We start from the raw sequence: 21,592 nt of genomic DNA on the forward strand, positions 1-21,592 counted from the left end.
GGATCACCTGAGGTCTGGAATTCGAGAAAGTATAAAAAAAATTAGCCGGACATGATGGTGGGTGCTTGCAATCCCAGCTACTTGGGAGGCTAAGGCAGGAGAATCTCTTGAACCCAAGGAGGCAGAGATTGCAGTGAGCCAAGATCACACCATTGCACTCCAGCCTAGGCAACAAAAGCGAAACTCCATCTCAAAAAAGTAAATAAATAAAAAATAAAAATAAATAACTGGCCAGGCGCGGTGGCAACACTTCTAGAGGCCGAAGTGGGCGGATCGCTTGAGGTCAGGAGTTCTAGACTACCCTGGCTAACATGGTAAAACCCTGTCTCTACTAAAAATACAAAAATTATCAGGGCGTAGTGGCGCAAGACTGTAGTCCCAGCTACTCAGGAAGCTGAGGCAGGAGAATCGCTTGAACCAAGGAGGGAGGTTGCAGTGAGCTAAGATTGTGCCACTGCACTCCAGCCTGAGCAACAGTGGGAGACTCCGTCTCAAAAAATTAAAAAATAAAATAAATAGGCCAGGCGCAGTGGTTCATGCCTGTAATCCTAACACTTTGGGAGGCCGAGGCAGGCGGATCGCCTGAGGTCAGGAATTTGAGACCAGCCTGGGCAACATAGTGAAACCCCATCTCTACTAAAATACAAAAAAAAAAAGAATTAGCCGGGCGTGGTGGCACGTGCCTGTGGTCCCAGCTACTGGGGAGGCTGAGGCAGAAGAATCACGTGAACCCATGAGGCGGACATTGCAGTGAGCCGAGATCGCGCCACTGCACTCCTGCCTGGGTGACAGAGCGAGACTCTGTCTCCAAAAAAATAAAAAATAATAAGTTTTTTTTAAAAGGTGTCAGCCACCATGCCCAACCCAAGCTTTATTCCAACAAAAGGCAAATGCTTGGTAACTGCATCAAACACATCCAAAAACTCTAGGAGCTTTGTTAGCTGTAGGGCATCCCCCAGCAGCCTCTGCCCAACAGAGGCCCAAGGAGGGTGTGTGGGTCCCACCCTACCCCGCCCTGGGGCTGCACAACTTCAGCAGGGCCCCACAGCACAGCCCAGGGACAGAGCTAAAGACTCCAGGCTCAAAAGCACCCCTCAGGACTCTCAAAGCAGGAGCCATCAGCCCCAGGCCGTCCAGGACAAGGCCCTAAAACAGGACCAGCAGACTACAGGTGTCTTCCGGCCCAACCAGAGGCAGGAATGGAGAAACGCACACACATTCACACGCCATCAATGACACGCGACTGCAAGGCCGTTATCATCCCTCCAGAGATCTCTCAGTGTCTGTCTCTCACACACACACGCAGCATGGCGCCCAAGCTCACCCCATGTTAGCCTCTGCCTTCACCCAGAGGCCTCCTGTACCCCTGGGCTTCCCCTCTTCCCATCGTGGGCCACTCAGTTTCAATTTCCTCCGCTTTTGGAGAAAAAGAAAGCAAATCTCCTCCAGATGACGTCAGCCACAGGAAGCACAGACGCGAAGCCCCGTTCCACCCTCTTAAAGACACAGGATGGCCCCGCCCAGCAGCGGGCTAGCAGCCAAGGAGCCAAGGGGCGGGGGCCGGGGAGGAGGGGAAGCAGAGGTGCCCCATTTGCCTCCCAGAGCTGCCTCCCTGAGCCAAGCCTGCAGGGCCTGACCTCGGAATGCAGCCTGGCCACTAGGGGGTCTAAGAGCCACCCCAGCCTCAGTGGGCCCCAACCACACTCTAGCTCAGCAGCACCCCCACCCCCACTTCCACCTAACCCACCGGCCCTGTTCCACCAGCCTCCAGGAGGAGCTTCTGCATCCATCTAGGCCCAGAGGGCGACCCTGGGGCCCTGGCTGACACACATGCAAGGAGCAAAGTCCAGCCTGTCCCTTCAGCTCCTCCTCTCCCACCAGCACTCTCTCCAATCTGTCTCCCCATGTTCTCCCGGCCACCCTACTGGGGCCACCATGCAAGGTCCATCATGTCACCACCTGCTCAAACGCCGGCTATGGCTCCTGTAGCTCTTGCGATTACAAAGGAATTTGCTTTATAATTACATGTTAAACTGAGTGTGTCTGTGCTTTCCTGTGTATGTATTATAGTTGACAATAAAAGAAGAAAAGAGGCCATGTGCAGTGGCTCACACCTGCAATCCCAGCACTTTGGGAGGCTGAGGCTTTTGGGAAGCTTGAGCCCAGGAGTTCGAGACCAGCCTGGGCAACATGGCAAAACTCCTTCTTTACCTACCAAAAAATACAAAAATTAGCCAGGCTTGGTGGCACGCACCTGTAATCCCAGCTACTCAGGAGGCTTTCTCCAGCCTGGGAGACTAAGTGAGAATCTGTCTCAAAAAAAAAAAAAAAAAAGAAGAGGAAGAAAAGAAAAATCTGGGCTTTGTCTCACCAGACAGTGAAATTTACAATAAAGGAAATTTTATTATTATTTTTTTTTGAGGCAGGGTCTCACTCTGTTGCCCAGGCTGGAGTGCAGTGGCACAATCACAGCTCACTGCAGCCTCAAACTCCCAGGCTCAAGTGATCCTCCCACCTCAGTCCCCCAAGTAGCTGGAACCACAGGCATGCACCACCACACTCGGCTATTTTTTTATTTTTTGTAGAGACAGGGTCTCACTGTGTTGCCCAGGCTAATTTTTAATCTTTAATTAAAATTTTATTTTTTAATTTAATTTTTTTTTTTTTGAGACAGAGTCTTTCTCTGTCACCCAGGCTGGAGTGCAATGGTGCAATCTCAGCCCACTGCAGCCTCCGCCTCCCCAGGTTCAAGTGATTCTCGTGCCTCAGCCTCCCGAGAAGCTGGGACTACAGGTGCGCGCCACCACACCTGGCTAATTTGTGTATTTTTAGTAGAGATGGGGTTTCACCATGTTGGCCAGGCTGGTCTCGAACTCCCGACCTCAGGTGATCTGCCCACCTTGGCCTCCCAAAGTGCTGGGATTACAGGCCTGAGCCACCATGCCTGGCCTTTAATTAAAATTTTAAATAAAATAAAACTCCCTATTAGGCCCACAAAGCCATGTGTGGTCTGGAACTGCCCCCTCTCCTTCAACCTCTGTGCTGAGTCCCATCCCCCTCCTTTCAGCTTTGAAAGCACCATGCTGTGTCCTGCTCAAGGCCTTTGCACATGCAGATACTCCTGCCAGCTCAGCCCTTTCCTCCTTTCATCTCAGCCACACCTAACTCATTCCTGCTCACCCCTCAGGCCTCAGGTCACTTCCCCAGGAGCACCTTCCCCACCATGCAGAAGAGGCCAGGCCCCTCAGCACATGCCCGCACGGAATTAAATTCCTTTCTACTTCAGTTCATAAACACACACTCTAATTGTGTGTGAGCATTTGATCAACTATGTCTTGCCCCTGCTTTGTACCATTATCATCCAATACAGCTTTCGGCCACCACTGTATTTCCAGTGCCTAGCATATAGTGAGTGCTCAATAAAAAAAAATTTTTGCATAATGTTGTGAATTAATCAATAAATATTGGACAGGTAAATGAATAAATTCACTCAGAGACCCCACCCAGGCACGGTGACCTTAGAAAACCAAGCAACATTCAAGGGGTGGTTGCAGAGCGGGGCTAGGGTACAAGGCCACACGTGGCTACAGTACCAATGGAACTACGCCTCCGAGAGGAAGGAATGGGGTCTCCCAAGGCTGGGGCCAAGCTCAAAAGGCAGAGTCGGCTCAAGCAGGAGGGAGCAGAAGGCAGAGGGGCAGCCACCCCGGCAGGGAGTTTGGGCAGGATTGTAGGGTCTGGGGAGAACTGGGCGGCCTCCAAGAAATGGAAGACTCCAAACCTTAGACAGTGAACAGGCTGGCTCTGGACCTGGGATACCCGCACCCCAACCCTGGTGTCAGCAAGGCCCCAGACAGGCTTGAGGGCCTGAGAACCACAGAAAGGACGCTTTGAGGGCTGGGAGGTAGCACCGGGGCTGTGGCCACACCTCGCCTAATGGGCCTCTCTCCCTTTCCCCTGCACTGTGGCAGTGGAGTCACAGCAGAGGGTCAGTGGTGGCCTCCTTGGGGTCTGCAGCCAGAGCTTCTGCCATTCGATGCTTAGAAACCCAACAGTCTTGCCCGACAGTCCTGTGAGTGCAAGGAGCTGGGAAGAGGACATGACAGTAGGATTCAAAACAACCAGGAGACTATCTGGGGAGTGAATAAGGCAAGAATGGCTGGAGCCACTCACCATTAAACAGAGATTCACTTGCCAAAGTCTAGGGGGCAGAAGACCTGGGCCAACCCTGAGCCCACAAATAGGGCCACACTATAACCCCTGCCATGGGTGGCATCCTCCTGCGGCAGGGGTTCTGGGCCAGGCAGATGTGGGCCCATCTGGATCCAGGCTCCAGCCTGCTGCCTCATGCCTAGGGAACTCAAAAAGTAGCCCAGGTCGGGCACAGTGGCTCAGCCTGTAATCCCAGCATTTTGGGAGGCTGAGGCGGGCAGATCACAAGGTCAGGAGCTCGAGACCAGTCTGGCCAACATGGTGAAACCCCATCTCTACTAAAAATACAAAAATTAGCCGGGCATGGTGGCCGGCACCTGTAATCCCAGCTACTCAGGAAGCTGAGGCAGGAGAATTGCTTGAACCCAGGAGGCGGAGGTTGCAGTGAGCAGAGATTGTGCCACTGCACTCCAGCCTGGGCAACAGGAGAGAAACTCCATCTCAAAAAAAAAAAAAAAAAGTAGCCCAGAGGGAGATAGCCAGAGGCAAGGGTCCCAAAATAAGGAGAGGAGGAGGGGTCAGTGGCAGAGAGTGGGGCAGAGCTGGGGTGGGGCTCCTGGCCTGGGGTCTTTCCCCTGCCTGGCTTCTCCTGAGCTCCTGGCCATGGCCTCGACAGCAGGGGCCAGGCCCTCAACAAGGAGCCAACTCTCCAGTGGACAAACAGTGCCCTTGGCCAAGTAGGCAGCACATGGATGCCCAGCAGAGGATGTCTCCTTGGGACCCAGACAGGCAGCCACCTGAGAGAGTTCAAAAGAGAGGAGTCACTGATGACCCTGTCCCCCTCCCCTCCTCCCAGCACCCACTTCTTTGGCTCCTGCACCTTTATAAAGCAGGTCCTAGGCATGAGCTGGGGCTCAGAACAAAGCAGAGGACAAGAGATGACATGAGGCGCGGGAGGGGGAGCATCACTCCAGTCACCTGCTCTTCTCGATGCATGGGCAAAATAGCCTGGGGCAGGAGGCAGCAGGGCACGCCAAGTACACAGCACACGAGGCCCAGTGCTATGCACACCACGGCGGCAGCTGGGCTAACAGAACAGGTCCCACATGCACACCTTGGGGAGTCAGAGGTGCCTCTGAGCTGGCCCCAGTCACCTCCCTGCTGCCACAACCCCAGGAAGCCACTCCTCCTCCTATGCCCCTCTGGGAGCTTGTTCCGCACTGTCTCCTCCTTGCTGTCCCAGCTCAAATCTATAACATTGAGAAAAAAAAAAAAAAAAGAAACAGAACAACCCTTCACATGGATTCTCCAACTCCTTTTTTTGTTGTTGCAACCTCCGCCTCCTGGGTTCAAGTGATTCTCCTGCCTCAGCCTACAGAGTAGCTGGAATTACAGGCACCCGCCAACATGCCCAGCTAATTTTTGTTATTTTTAGTAGAGACAGGGTTTCACCATGTTGGCCAGGCTGGTCTTGAACTCCTGGCCTCAGGTGATCTGTCCACCTCAGCCTCCCAAAGTGCTGAGATTATAAGCATTAGCCACCACGCCCAGCCTCCCTTTTAAAAACAAAAAACAAAAAACATGGGGTCGCCCAGGCTGGAGTGCAGGGATTATTCCCAGGCAGGATCATACCTCACTGTAGCCCTGAACTCCCGGCCTACAGCGATCCTCCTGCCTCAGCCTCCCAAGTAGCTGGGACTACAGGAGTGTGGCACTGTGCCCAGCTTCAATGCCTGTCTTACTCCTCATCCATTCACGGCTAAAACTCTCCAAGGAGTTGCCTGCGACCAGCATACAATTTCCAACTGCTCTTCAATCTGCTCCACTGCCTCGCTCTTGCCCAGGGTGCCATGGACTCCGTGGTGTGAAATCTCCATTCCACAGCGCACTTCACCACAAGCCTGCCCTCCTCCAGCGTCCAGCCCCTGCTCCTTCCCACTCCCTCCACACCCTGCCTTGCGGGAGCTGCTGAATGTAAGTCTCCATCCTCACCTCTCACCACCAAGCTCTGGCTCTCTCTGGCTCTCTCTGGCCTCCAGCGCCTCTGGCCAGGAAGCCGCCTGAGGCCACCTCCTACAGAAACGACTTCCCACCTCCCACACCCACCCCATCTGCTCTTTCCATCTTCCACAGAGCAGCCAGTGTGGTCTTCCTAAAACTCCATTCAGTCCCCAGCGCTCCCAGAACCCTCTGTGATGCCCACTGTCCTCAGGACAAGGCCCACTCCTTGACTGCCTCCAGGCCCACACAGGCTGGGCATAGGCATCTCCCACGGGGCCATCTGAAAGCCCACAATCCTGGGCCTCAGGGCAGGACAGCCGCTCCTGGGCTCCTGGACGTGGAGGGGAAGGCCTGTAGAGATCTCAGGCTCCAACCAGCCCTGAGGTGTTGAGGAGGGGCACAGCTGCACTTCTTCCCCTCCTCCACGCACAGGAGCCCTGCCCTGATTCTGCTGTAGCCAGTGAGGCCCCACACCTGCCTGGGCCTACAGGATGGGATGGGGCAAAACAAGAACCCAAGCCCCCGACTCAGGCCCAGAGCCCAAGGTCTCTTCCTCCAAAAGGGAAACCCTGCCCTCCTGGGCAGACCTTTTCTTTAAGCAGCTTCTAGATCCACCAGGGAAGAGGGGAGACAGCAAGTGGAACAGACCCAGCCAGGAAAGCCCGCCCTAGTGGCTGCACACCCATTCCACCTCCAGGAAGATGTCACAACTCCTGTTACGGTGGCAATAACACAGGCCGGAGCCCAGCCAAGGGGACTGGGGTTTGGGGGCTGGGGTTGCTCCTTGGTTCCCTGAGAGGAGAGTCCTAACACAGTAACCATGACCCATAAAGCTTCACACAGGAACTGTGGCATCATTGGTTGTCCCAGGACCTCTCCCCACCGTTATCACCCCATTACCATGTGCTTGCCAGCACCACCATCACCCCATCACCATCACCATTGTCACCAATGCCCAATCACAATATACCCGCCCCCATCTACCATCATCGCATGCCCACTACAGCCCCTTCTCTGTCACTCCTGCCCCCATCGGGACCCATCAGTCATCTGCTGACTCAACCCAGCATCTAGGTCAATGTACCCCGGACCCCTGACCCTTCAATTGTCAACCCCCGACCACAGTCGCCCACGTCCCCACCACCCCAGCACACTAATGAAGACACCTTCACAGCATAAGGAGCAAGTGTCCTTGTGGTCAGATATGGTGAGAGTTTCTTGGGCTCCACCCCAATGACCAAATCATCCCAGTCCCCCAGATGCACGCTGGCCCCCCTGAGCCCTTTTGTCACCTTTGCCAGGAAGATGCACCCAGCCAGCAGGCTTTACTTACCCTGACATGGGGTCGTTGTAGCCAGGGCGAAACCTCAGCGCCGAGCCCAGCTGCTCCACCGGCTCTACACTGGCAGGCACGCTGCAAACAGGAAACCTTGTGATTAGCACAATGAAGCCCCACCGAGCGCCAGCACAAACACTGCCTTAGGGCACCACAAAACGTGCACAGAAGCTACTATGAACCGGTGGCTTCAATGGCCTTCCAGAGGTGGACTCTGCCCACACCGGGATCTCATAGCACAAAGCCACACATCCTCTCAGGTGTCCACCAGACTGTCTCCAGGAGAGAACATATGTTAGGCCACAAAACAAGTCTCAGCAGATTTTAGAAGACAGATACCATACAAAGGATCTTCTCTGACCACAACAGGATGAAGTTACAAATCAGTAACTACATTGCCACAAAGTTTATTATAATTTTTTTTTGTTTTTGAGATGGAGTCTTCATCTGTCACCTAGGCTGGAGTGCAGAGGCGCGATCTTGGCTCACTGCAACCTCCGCCTCCCAGGTTCAAGCGATTCTCCTGCCTCACCCTGCTGGGTAGCTGGGATTACAGGCACCCGCCACCATGCGCAGCTAATTTTTGTATTTTTAGTAGAGACAGTGTTTCACCATATTGGCCAGGCTGGTCTCGAACTCCTGACCTCGTGATCTGCCCGCCTTGGCCTCCCAAAGTGCTGGGATTACAGGCGTTAGCCACCACACCTGGCCTACATTTCCACAAAGTTGTTTTTTTTTTTTTTTTTTTTGAGACAGAGTCTTGCTCTCTCGCCCAGGCTGGAGTGCGGTGGCGCGATCTCGGCTCACTGCAAGCTCCGCCTCCCGGCTTCACACCGTTCTCCTGCCTCAGCCTCCCGAGTAGCTGGGTCTACAGGCGCCCACAACTACGCCCGGCTAATTTTTTGTATTTTTAGTAGAGACAAGGTTTCACCGTGTTAGCCAAGATGGTCTCGATCTCCTGACCTCGTGATCCACCTGCCTTGGCCTCCCAAAGTGCTGGGATTACAGGCGTGAGCCACCACGCCTGGCCTCCACAGAGTTTTTTTAAAAAGTACTAAAAAACAACAACAACAAAAAACTCCTACCTTGGGAAACTAAGAAGGTACAAAAAAAAAAAAGCAAAATAAAACCAAAACTCTTGATTTGTATTGTGTTAAATAAGAACTCATAAAGGATACTTACCTGGCAGGGGAGAAGATACCATGATCACGAAGAAGTAATAAAGGAAATTAACAAGTATGTAGAACTAAATGATGAAAATACATCAAAATTCGTGAAACACAGATAAAATAGTTCTTAGAGGGAGATTTGTATCTTTAATAGAATTTATCAAGAAATGGGGGAGCCGAGGAGGGTGGATCTCAAGGTCAGGAGTTTGAGACTAGCCTGTCCAGGATGGTGAAACCCCATCTCTACTAAAAATACAAAAATTAGCCGGGCTCAGTGGCATGCACCTGTAATCCCAGTTACTCGGGAGGCTGAGGCAGGAGAATCGCTTGAACCCAGGAGGCGGAGGTTGCAGTAAGCTCAGATCACGTCACTGCACTCAAGCCTAGGTGACAGAGCAAGACTCAAATGTCAAAAATAATAATAATTTATCAGGAAACAGGAATGGTTAAAAATAAATGATATGGGCCAGGGGAAGTGACTCATGCCTGTAATCCCAGTGCTTTGAGAGACCGAGGCAGGCAGATCACCTGAGGTCAGGAGTTCGAGACCAGCCTGGCCAATATGGTAAAACCCTGTCTCTATTAAAAATACAAAAATTAGCCTGGCGTGGTGGCGGGCACCTGTAATCCCAGCTACTCTGGAGGCTGAGGGAGGAGAATTGCTTCGACCCAGGTGGTGCAGGGGGCAGTGAGCCGAGATCACACCATTGCAATCCAGCCTGGGCGACAAGAGCGAGACTCCATCTTGAAAAATAATAAGAATAAATACATAAATAAATAAATAAGATGATATTAAACTCAAGATGAGCTGGGCGTGGTGGCTCACGCCTGTAATCCCAGCATTTTGGGAGGCCAAGGTGGGTGGATCACGAGGTCAGGAGTTCAAGACCAGCCTGGCCAAGATGGTGAAACCCTGTCTCTACTAAAAATACAAAAAATTAGCTGGGTGTGGTGGCAGGCGCCTGTAATCCCAGCTACTCGGGAGGCTGAGGCAGAGAACTGCTTGAACCCGGGAGGTGGAGGTTGCAGTGAGCCAAGATCGTGCCACTGCACTCCAGCCTTGGCAACAGACCAAGACTCTGTCTCAAAAAAATAAAATAAAATAAAATAAACTCAAGATGATTTCTTTAAAAGTAATGGAAAATGTGGCCAGGTTGGTGGCTCATGCCTGTAATAACAGCACTTTGGGAGGCTGAGGAGGGCGGATCACGAGATCAGGAGTTCGAGACCAGCCTGGACAACGTGGCAAAACCCCATCTCTACTAAAATTACAAAAATTAGCCTGGTGTGGTGGTGGCCGCCTGTAATCCGCTACTCGGGAGGCTGAGGCAGGAGAATTGTTTGAACCTGGGAGGTGGAGGTTGCTGTGAGCCAAGATCATGCCATTGCACTCCAGCCTGGGTGAAAAGAGCAAGACTGTCTCGGCCGGGTGCAGTGGCTCACGCCTATAATCCCGGCACTTTGGGAGGCCGAGGCGGGTGGATCACAAGGTCAGGAGATCGAGACCATCCTGGCTAACACAGTGAAACCCTGTCTCTACTAAAAATACAAAAAAAATTAGCCGGGCGTGGTGGCGGGCACCTGTAGTCACAGCTACTCGGGAGGCTGAGGCAGGAGAATGGTGTGAACCCGGGAGGCAGAGGTTGCAGTGAGCCGAGATCATGCCACTGCACTCCAGCCTGGGGGACAGAGTGAGACTCCGTCTCACAAAAAAGAAAAAAAAAAAGACTCTGTCTCAAAAAAAAAAAAAAAAAGTAATGGAAAACCCAAAAAACAAGGAAGAAATTAATAAAGGTAAGTGCAAAAATAAACCAGAATAGCCATAGAGAATAATAGAGAAGATTAGCAAACCAAAGCTAATAGACTTCTGACAAGACTAACCACGAAAAAGGAGGGCAGCCAAGTGCAATAGCACACACCTGTGGTCCCAGCTACTCAGGAGGCTTAGGTGGGAGGATCACTTGAGCCCAGGAGTTCCAGGCTGCAGTGAGCTGTGATCACGCCACTGCACTCCAGCCTGGGCGACAGACTGAGACCCTGTCTCGAAAACAATAAATACATAAAATAACATAATAACATTATTTGGATTCCGATTTGGACAAACCATCTGTGAAAAGGCATTTTGGAAACTAGTGGAGGCAACTGAACACAGTATTGAAAGCTATCAGTGAATTACTGTTAATTGTGCCAAATATGATAGTGGTTATGTTGCCCTTATATTGGAAGGGAAATAGTTGTATTTGCCTTCAAGGACCTCATTTTTAGCAATGAAAACTCACTTTTTTTTTTTTTGAGACAGAGTCTCGTCTCTTGTCGCCCAGGCTGGAGTGCAGTGGTGCAATCTCGGCTCACTGCAACCTCTGCCTCCCAGGTTCAAGTGATTCTCCTGCCTCAGCCTCCTGAGTAGCTGGGATTACAGGCATGTGCCACACACCCGGCTAATTTTTGTATTTTTAGTAGAGATGGGGTTTCACCATGTTAGTCAGGCTGGACTCGAACTCCTGACCTTGTGATCCACCCATCTCGGCCTCCCAAAATTCTAGGATTACAGGTGTGAGCCACCGTGCCCGGCCTTTTTCTCTTTGAGACAGGGTCTCATCTGTCACCCAGGCTGGAATGCAGTGGTGTGATCACAGCTCACTGCAGCTATGACCTCCCGGGCTCAAGTGATCCTCCCACCTCGGCCTCCCAAGTAGCTGGGACTACAGGCACATGCCATCCCACCTAGCTAATTTTTTTTTTTTTAATTGATCATTCTTGGGTGTTTCTCGCAGAGGGGGATTTGGCAGGGTCATAGGACAATAGTGGAGGGAAGGTCAGCAGATAAACAAGTGAACAAAGGTCTCTAGTTTTCCTAGGCAGAGGACCCTGCGGCCTTCAGCAGTGTTTGTGTCCCTGGGTACTTGAGATTAGGGAGTGGTGATGACTCTTAAGGAGCATGCTGCCTTCAAGCATCTGTTTAACAAAGCACATCTTGCACCGCCCTTAATCCATTTAACCCTGAGTGGACACAGCACATGTTTCAGAGAGCACAGGGTTGGGGGTAAGGTCATAGATCAACAGGATCCCAAGGCAGAAGAATTTTTCTTAGTACAGAACAAAATGAAAGGTCTCCCATGTCTACTTCTCAATCTTTTCCCCACCTTTCCCCCTTTTCTATCCCACAAAACCGCCATTGTCATCTTGGCCCGTTCTCAATGAGCTGTTGGGTACACCTCCCAGACGGGGTGGTGGCCGGGCAGAGGGGCTCCTCACTTCCCAGTAGGGGCAGCCGGGCAGAGGCGCCCCTCACCTCCCAGACGGGGTGGCTGGCCGGGCGGGGGGCTGAACCCCCCCACCTCCCTCCCGGACGGGGCGGCTGGCCGGGCGGGGGGCTGACCCCACCTAGCTAATTTTTTGAATTTTTTGTAGACATAAGGTCTCACTATATTGCCCAGGTTGGTCTGAAACTCCTGGACTCAAGTGATCCTCCTGCCTCAGCCTCCCGAAGTGCTGGGATTACAGGTGTGAGCCACTGCACCCAGCCAAATACTAATATTTAAGAAGAACTTTTTATGATGTCTGGGATTTGCTTTAAAATAATTCAGAAAAAGAAAAGTGGTGGGACGTATATAGCACAATGGTGTCAGAGTATTGGTAACGGGAAGTGGGTGATGGATGCATTGAGTTATATTGTTCTCTCTGCTTTTGTACTTATTTGAAACTTTCCAAAATTAGATGTAAAACAAAATAAAATGTAAAAGCGTTATAAACAATTATACCCTAATACACTTGGAGGAAAACCAGTAAAGCTGAGGAGAAAATATTTTTTAAGAAATCTGTGGGCTGGGTGCGGTGGCTCATGCCTGTAATCCCTACACTTTGGGAAGCCGAGGCAGGCGGATCACCTAAGGTCAGGAGTTTGAGACCAGCCTGGCCAACATGGTGAAACCCTGTCTCTACTAAAAATACAAAAATTAGCGGGGCGTGGTGGCACCTGCCTGTAATTCCAGCTACTCGGGAGGCGGAGACAGGAGAATTGCTTGAACCCAGGAGGCGGAGGTTGCAGTGAGCCGAGATTGTGCTACTCCAGCCTGGGCGACAGAGCGAGACTCTGTCTCAAAACAAAAAAAAAAGAAGGCCAGGCACAGTGGCTCATGCCTGTAATCCCAGCACTTTGGGAGGCCAAGGCAGGCAGATCACCTGAGGTCAGGAGTTTGAGACTGGCCTGGCCAACATGGTGAAACCCCATCCCTACTAAAAATACAAAAAATTAGCCAGGCGTGGTGGCAGGTGCCTGTAGCCCCAGCTACTCAGGAGGCTGAGGCAGGAGAATCGCTTGAACCCAGAAGGCAGAGGTTGCAGTGAGCCGAGATGGCGCCACTGCACTCCAGCCTGGGCAATGAGAGCAAAACTCCTTCTCAAAAAAAGAAATCTGAGGCCAAGTGCAATGGCTCGTGCCTACAGGCATGTAGTACTTTGGGAGGCCGAGGCTAGAGAATCGCTTGAGCACAGGAGTCAAAACCAGACTGAGCAACATGGTGAGACCCCTTCTCTACAAAAAATACAAAAGTTGGCTGGGCATGTGGTCCCAGTTACTCAACAGGCTGAGGCAGGAGGATCACTTGAGTGAGGCAGAGGCTGCAGTGAGCCGTAATCATGCCACTACACTTCAGCCTGGGGGACAGAGCAAGACTCAGTCTCAAAAAAACGAAAAGAAATAAAGAAAAGAAACCAGTGTGAGACCGGGCACGGTGGCTCACGTCTGTAATCCCAGCACTTTGGGAGGCCAAGGCGGGTGGATCACCTGAGGTCAGGAGTTCAAGACCAGCCTGACCAACATGGAGAAACCCCGTCTCTACTAAAAATACAAAATTAGCCAAGGGTGGTGGTGCATGCCTGTAATCCCAGCTACTAGGGAGGCTGAGGCAGGAGAATCGCTTGAACCTGGGAGGTGGAGGTTGCAGTGAGCCAAGATCGTGCCATTGCACTTGTTGCCCAGCATGGGCAACAAGAGCAAAACTCCATCTCAAAAAATATATATTTTTATATATATATATAATAAATATATTATATATATTATATATTTAATATAAGATAATATAAGAATATGTATTTATATAATATATAGATATTATATATAAGTATATATTATATTTATATATAAAATCTATATATAATATATATATACATATAAAAGAAATCAGTGTGAAAGCTTCAGAGAGCAATGGAAAGAATGTGAAGCTGATATGAGTGGTGGTGAGGCTGGGGACAAAGATCCAGAGATGAGCCTGACAGCTGAGGTCCTTTTTCTCCTTGGAGCATTAGCCACTTTCAGAAGGGCAGCTGAGAGGCTGAGCAGCACTTCTGGAAGCTTCAGGAGACCAAGGTGACAGGGCTTAGATCCAGAGCCCACCAGGTGAGGTGGCCCTGATGACCCCCATTCACTTAGGCTGGGACCCGAAAAGCTGTACCTTAAAAGGAAGGGAGAGACTGAGTAGACGGCTCAGCCTCTAATCATTTCAGTCTCTACAACTAGACCAGGTGATCTGAGAACGCTAGAGTTACTGCCAGAAGCAACCTAAATCCTCCCTGGAGAAAGTCCTGAGCTCCAAATTTCTATAATCAATTTTGCAAATGTGATGTTAGGCACACAATCAAAAATGTTCAGAAACACTAGGAGACCAGACAGTATGAATAGAAAACAGCAGAAAAAACTGACAATAGAAAATAGATTATAGATTACATATATTATATACTATATATAGATTATATATATTATTATATATTATATACTATATATAATATATAATATATTATATATTATATATAATGTATAATATATATTATATATTATATATATTTATAATATATTTATAATATATATTATATATTTATAATATATAATATATATTATATATTTATAATTATATAACATATATTATATATTTATAATTATATAACATATATTATATATTATATATATTTATGATTATATAATATATTATATATTTATAATTATATAACATATATTATATAGATTATAGATTTTATATATTATATATTATATATAGATTATATATAGATTATAATAGATTATAAGCTCACGCCTATAATCCCAGCACTTTGGGAGGCGGAGGCGGGTGGATCACCTGAGGTCAGGAGTTTGAGACCAGCTTGGTCAACATGGTGAAACCCTGTCTCTACTAAAAATAAAAATAAAATAAAATAAAATAAAAATTAGCCAGGCATGGTGGCGCATGCCTGTAATCCCTGTAATGCCTGTACTCGGGAGGCTGAGACAAGAGAATCACTTGAACCCGGGAGGTGGAGGTTACAGTGAGCCGAGACTGAGCCACTGCACGCCAGCCTGGGTGACAGAGACAAGACTCCATCTCAAAAAAAAAAAAAAAGAAAGAAAAGAAAAGAAAAGAAAAACCCACAGGTGGCCAGGTGTGGTGGCTCATGCCTATAATCCTAGCACTCTGGGAGGCCAAGTTGGAAGGATTGCTTAAGCCCAGCAGTTCAAGACCAGCCTGGGCAACATAGGGAGATCCCATCAGTATTAAAAAAATATAATAATATCCATAGGCGCACACACACACACGCACACGCACACACACACACACACTCCCACACACTCCCACACAGATGCGCCTGCCAAGAGTTTTCTAAAACTGAAATTTAACAAATTCCATATACCAATTTGAGGGGAATCAATATCTTTAAAATATGGTCTTCCAATTCATGAGCCCTGTCTATGCCTCCATTTATTTAGGGCTATGATTTTTTGTAATAATGTTTTATGTATTTTATAGTTTATATAGTTACATAGTTTATATGCTTTATGAACATACAGTTTATACGTTTTAATGTTTATAGTTTGTATGTTTATATGTTTTATAAATACACAGTTTGTATGTTTTACAGTTTATGGTTCATAGTTTTCTGTGTAGAAATTTTGTCTTTCCTAGGTATTTGATGTTTTTGATGCTATTGGAAACGTCTTTTGAAATTATATTTTTAATTAGAAGTTTAATAGATTTTTTTACTATACTGACCTTGTATGTCTCACACACACAAAAAAAGAAATACCAGCTGGGCGCAGTGGCTCACATCTGTAATCCCAGCACTTTGGGAGGCCAAGGTGGGTGAATCACCTGAGGTAAGGAGTTCAAGGCCAGCCTGGCCAACATAGCAAAACCCTGTCTACTAAAAATACCAAAAAAATTATCTGGGCATGGTGGCACATGCCTGTAACCCAAGTTACTTGGGAGGCTGAGGTAGGAGAATCGCTTGAACCTGGGAGGCAGAGGTTGCAGTGAGCCAAGATCATGCCACTGCACTCCAGCCTGGGCAACAGAGTGAGACTCCGTCTCAAAAAACCAAACCAAACCAAACCAAACCAAAACAAAAGAAGTACCCATGGGGGATATTTCTTTAGATGTTAAACAAAACAAAATTTAAAAGCATTATAAACAATTATACCCTAATACATTTGAAGGAAAACCAGTGAAGCTAAGGAGAAAAATTTGCCTTAAAATACTGAAATTATCAGACACTGACATTAGAATAACAACATATACACTGTTTAAAGATTACACAGTGAGATTAAAGGAAAAAAGAGCTTAAAGAGATTAAACAAAAGATTGAGCAATTCAGAGGAAAACTTGAAATATATGGGATATTTAGTGTTGAAGGAGCAGCTTGGATCCTCTTGACTGCTTTTTTTTTGTGTGTGTGTGTGTGTGTGAGACAGAGTCTTGCTTGTAGCCCAATCTCGGCTCAATGCAAGCTCTGCCTCCTGGGTTCACGCCATTCTCCTCCCTTAGCCTCCCGAGTAGCTGGGACTACAGGTGCCCACCACCATGCCCGGCTAACTTTTTGTATTTTTAGTAGAGATGGGGTTTCACCATGTTAGCCAGGATGGTCTTGATCTCCTGGTCTCATGATCCGCCTACCTTGGCCTCCCAAAGTGCTGGGATTACAGGCGTGAGCCACCGCACCCGGCCAACTGCTTATAGTAAAATGTGAAAAGGCCGGGCGCGGTGGCTCACGCCTGTAATCCCAGCACTTTGGGAGGCCAAGGTGGGCAGATCACCTGATGTCGGGAGTTCAAGACCAGCCTGGCCAACATGGAGAAACCCCGTCTCTACTAAAAACACAAAATTAGCCGTGCGTGGTGGCACATGCCTGTAATCCCAGCTACTAGGGAGGCTGAGGCAGCAGAATCGCTTGAACCCGGGAGGTGGAGGTTGCGGTGAGCTGAGCTCATGCCATTGCACTCCAGCCTGGGCAACAAGAGCGAAACTCCGTCTCAAAAAAAAAAAAAAAAAAAAGTGAAAAAAGAGAAATGAATTGTTAGGCAAAAAAAGAACTAGAATTTAAAAATCTGGACAATTCTCAGCCTATCCATACTGTAAATACTAAGAGAGTAGTCCAAAAACTGCGAGGTAAGGAGATTAGAATGAGTATGAATCACAGACCTAATCAGTCACCCTAGCACCTGCCAGAGGGGAGAAAGGGGATGAAGTGAAGGAAGGCTGTCGGACATCTAAGATCCTACAGGACTGGGCCATAGAGCAAGCTTGTCCAACCTGTGGCCAGCGGCCCACATTCAGGCCAGGATGGCTTTGAATGTGGCCCAACACAAATTCTTAAACTTTCTTAAAACATTATGAGATTTTTTTTTTTTTTTTTTGCTCATCAGCTATCATTAGTGTGTTTTATGTGTGGCCCAAGACAATTTTCTTCTTCCAAAGTGGCCCAGAGAAGGCAAAAGATTGGACATCCCTGCTACAGCTATTTTTTTATTTTTTTATTTTTTAGCCAGAGTCTCACTCTGTCACCCAAGCTGGAGTGCAGTGGCATGATCTCAGCTCACTGCAAGCTCTGCCTCCCGGGTTCACACCATTCCTGCCTCAGTCTCCCGAGTAGCTGGGACTACAGGCGCCCGCCACCATGCCTGGCTAACTTTTTGTATTTTCTTTAGCAGAGATGGGGTTTCACCATGTTGGCCAGGATGGTCTCGATCTCCTGACCTTGTGATCTGCCCGCCTCGGCCTCCCAAAGTGCTGGGATTACAAGTGTGAGCCACTGTGCCTGGCCTTTTTTTTTTTTTTTTTTTTTTGAGACAGGGTCTCATTCTGCCACCCAAGCTGGAGTGCAGTAGTGTGATCACAGCTCACTGCAACCTTGATCTCCCAGGCTCAAGCAATCCTCCCACCTCAGCCTCCTGAGTAGCTGGGGCTACAAGTGCATGCTACCATGCCCAGCTAATTAAAAAAAAAAAATTATGGAGACGAGGTCTCACTATATTGCCCAGGCTGGTCTTGAACTCCTGGGCTCAAGCAATCCTCCCATCTCAGCCTCTCAAAGTACTGGGATTAAAGGCGTCAGCCATCATGCTTGGCAGCGCTATTTTCAAGGTGCAGTGTTCTTAAAGACAAGAAAAGGACCCCAAAGACAATTCAATCATCAAGGCTGCCACTCCCACCACAGGCCCAGAGTGCACAGGCCGGAACCGGGTTGCTGCCACCTCAGTTTTTTTTGTTGTTGTTGCTTTTTTTCTGAGACGGAGTTTTGCTCTTGCCGCCCAGGCTGGCTGGAGTGCAATGGCGCAATCTCGGTTCACTACAACCTCCACCTCCTGGGTTCAAGCGATTCTCCTGCCTCAGCCTCCCAAGTAGCTGGGATTACAGGCATGCGCCACCACACCCAGCTATTTTTGCATTATTAATACAGATGGGGTTTCTCTATGTTGGTCAGGCTGGTCTCAAACTCCTGACCTCAGGTGATCTGCCCACCTCGGCTTCCCAAAGTGCTAGGATTACAGGTATGAGCCACTGCACCTGGATGGCCACCTCAGTTTTGAAGGCCAGGACCACCACCCAGCAGAGCCATGGGGGTGCAGCCCCCACCACAGTGGGTCCAGAGGGCAGAGTGTCCAGCCAAAGAGGATTATTCCCAAGGCTTAAAGTCTACTGGAGTTTGTCTTGCTAGAATTTAGAATTGCTTGGCACTGAGAACTAAACTCTGATTTTTTTTATCTCGCCCAAATTCCTATCTAAGGGGCCTGGGGAGTCATGCCCTACAAATCATAAATTCTCATCAAATGGGTTTTATTTAACCCTATATATCATGATTTACTTTCCAACCTGACTCTGGCATAACATTAAGAGACAAGGAAAAAAAATCAAAACATTTTACCCCAAAACATGTTTCTTTGCCATATTTTGAAATGACCTTGCAAAGCTGTTCTCTATGGGAGAAAATGTGCATCTGTAAAGAATCTCTATTAACATAGCTAGATCTTTTCCTTCCAGACCCTCCCAATCCTAAAGAGATTAACTAAAATCTGAATAGGAAACATTTGTCATCTATTGTCTCTAAGGGCAGCCACTAGAAGACTTCAAAAGAACTTTGGGCTCCACAATCTTTATCTTAATCTGAACATTCCTTTTCTATCAATCAATTTTGTCTTTAGACAAACTCAACCAATTGTCAAACCAGAAAACGTTTAAATTCACTTATAGGCTGGAAGCTCCCCACCCTCCCAACCCCCCGCCCTTTGAGTCGTCCCACCTTTCTGGACCAAACCAATGTATTTCTTCCTTTTTTTTTGAGACGGAGTCTCGCTCTGTCGCCCAGGCTGGAGTGCAGTGGCGTGATCTCTGCTCACTGCAAGCTCTGCCTCCCGGGTTCACGCCATTCTCCTGCCTCAGCCTCCCGAGTAGCTGGGACTACAAGCGCCCGTCACCATGCTCAGCTAATTTTTTGTATTTTTAGTAGAGACGGGGTTTCACCGTGTTAGCCAGGATGGTCTCGATCTCCTGACCTCGTGATCCGCCCGCCTCGGCCTCCCAAAGTGCTGGGATTACAGGTGTGAGCCACCGCGCCCGGCCTAACCAATGTATTTCCTTAATGTATTTGATTGATGTCTCATGCCTCTCTAAAATGTATGAAACCAAGCGGTGCCCGGACCACCTTGGGCACATGTTCTCAGGACCTCCTGAGGGCTGTTTCACGGGTGATGGTCACTCATATTCGGCTCAGAATAAATCTCTTCAAATATTTTAGAGTTTGGCTCTTCGTTGACAGCACCTATCACTTCCTACTGTTTTCGTTTGTTTGTTTTTGTTTTGTTTTGTTTGAAACAAGGGTCTCACTCTGTCCCAGGCTGGAGTAGAGTGGCACGATCTCAGCTCACTGCAACCTCTGCCCCCACCAAGCTCAAGCAATTCTCCCACCTCAGCCTCCTAATAGTTGGGACCACAGACGCGCACCATCATGCCTGAGGATTTTTTTAGTAGAGATGGGGTCTCACCATGTTGCCCTGGCTACACTTCCTACTGATTTCTCTCCCTTTTGTAATAGGGGTGGCTATCCTTTGCCTGTCCCACAAATGCATTTCTGGCTTCACAGGTTTCACAACTGGAGATAAATTTTGCCTCAGGATGAAATGTACCTATGGTCTCATTCATATCTGATTTTGATAATATGTGAACAAGGCTTTGCACTTTAGAGTTAAGAGTTGATGCTGGAATGATTTAAGACTGCTCAGGGGGTGGAGGTTGCAGTGAGCTGAGATTGTGCCACTCCACTCCAGCCGGGAACAGAGCAAGACTCCATCTCAAAAAAAAAAAAAAAAAGGCCGGGCGCGGTGGCTCACGCCTGTAATCCCAGCACTTTGGGAGGCCAAGGCGGGCGGATCACGAGGTCAGGAGATCAAGACCATCCTGGCAAACACGGTGAAACCCTGTCTCTACTAAAAATACAAAAAATTAGCCGGGCGCGGTGGCGGGCGCCTGTAGTCCCAGCTACTCAAGAGGCTGAGGCAGGAGAATGGCGTGAACCCGGGAGGCGGAGCTTGCAGTGAGCCGAGATCGGGCCACTGCAGTCCCGCCTGGGTGAAAGAGCGAGACTCCGTCTCGAAAGAAAAAAAAGAGGTAATTAGGTTTAGATGAGATCATGAGGGTGAAGCTGCCAGGATGGGATTAGTGTCCTTATAAAAAGAGGAAGAGAAATTCGATTTCTCTCTGCATGCATGCACCAATGTTCGGAGGTGAGCAGGTCTGTACAAGCCTTCGCCCAAGGAAGCTGAGAAGCTGAAGAAAGAGGCTGACAAATCCAGTTTCTCAGAAATATTTAATAGGGACTTCTTAACCTCAGATCCTGGGCTTATAAACCACAGGGAATTGGTCTAAGGGCAGGATTTATGGTAAGTATGTGAAAGGCATTAGGGGCATTCCCAGAACTGGGGTTAATCAGAAGTCAACATGGGCAGATTAGCATCCAAGATGGAGTTGTTTCAGCCTCCACAAACAGGGAAAGCCCACGTGAGGACATAACCAGGAAGAAGGCCCTCACCAGGATCATGCCAGCACCCTGATCTTAAACCTCCTGCCTCTAGGACTGTGAGAAATGTTTGTTGTTTAAGCCACACAATCTACAGTATTTCCTAAAAGCAGTCTGAATGGACTAAAACACATGAAACTTTCCTCATGTTTCACTAAGGATATGCTGGGCCATAAAATGTACTGAAATCTTGAAAACGGCACAATGGGGTATTACAACACAACCACCAAAATTGCTAAAATTAAAACTCTCGGCTGGGTGCAGTGGCTTACACCTGTAATCCTAGCACTTTGGGAAGCCAAGGTGGGCTGATCACTTGAGCCCAGGAGGTCAGGACCAGCCTGGGCAACATAGTAAGACCCCTTCTCTACAAAAATAAACAAAAATTAGCCACGCACCGTGGCGCATGCCTGTAGTCCCAGCTGCTCGGTAGGCTGAGGTCAGAGGATGGCTTGAGCCCAGGAGGTAGAGGCTGCAGTGAGCTGAGACTGTGCCGCTGCAGTGAGCTGAGACTGTGCCACTGCACTACAGCCTGGGTGACAGAGTGAGACCCTATCTTGGAAAATAAATGAATAAATTAATAAATTAAATAAATAAA

The 21,592-nt window shown here is 48.7% G+C and overlaps 1 protein-coding gene across 5 annotated transcripts in view; it reads right to left on the reverse strand.

Annotated features, from left to right (window-relative positions):
• Window positions 1-21,592, reverse strand: part of SHISA5 (shisa family member 5) — a 36,144-nt gene that overhangs the window by 3,882 nt on the left and 10,670 nt on the right. For 4 of the 5 annotated variants that reach the window (XR_010111428.1, XR_004670553.3, XM_008971721.5 and 1 more), the window contains exon 3: window positions 7,487-7,567. Coding sequence is in view for 3 of the 5 variants with exons in the window: in XM_008971721.5 (XP_008969969.1) it covers window positions 7,487-7,567 (81 nt within the window). In the remaining 2 variants the exon portion in view is untranslated. Of the gene's footprint in view, window positions 1-1,324; window positions 1,533-7,486; window positions 7,568-21,592 lie in introns of those variants that run through there. The other variant, XM_063602339.1, reaches the window with a different exon arrangement.

This window comes from Pan paniscus, chromosome 2 (assembly GCF_029289425.2).
Source record: "Pan paniscus chromosome 2, NHGRI_mPanPan1-v2.0_pri, whole genome shotgun sequence".
Taxonomy (NCBI): Eukaryota; Metazoa; Chordata; class Mammalia; order Primates; family Hominidae; genus Pan; species Pan paniscus.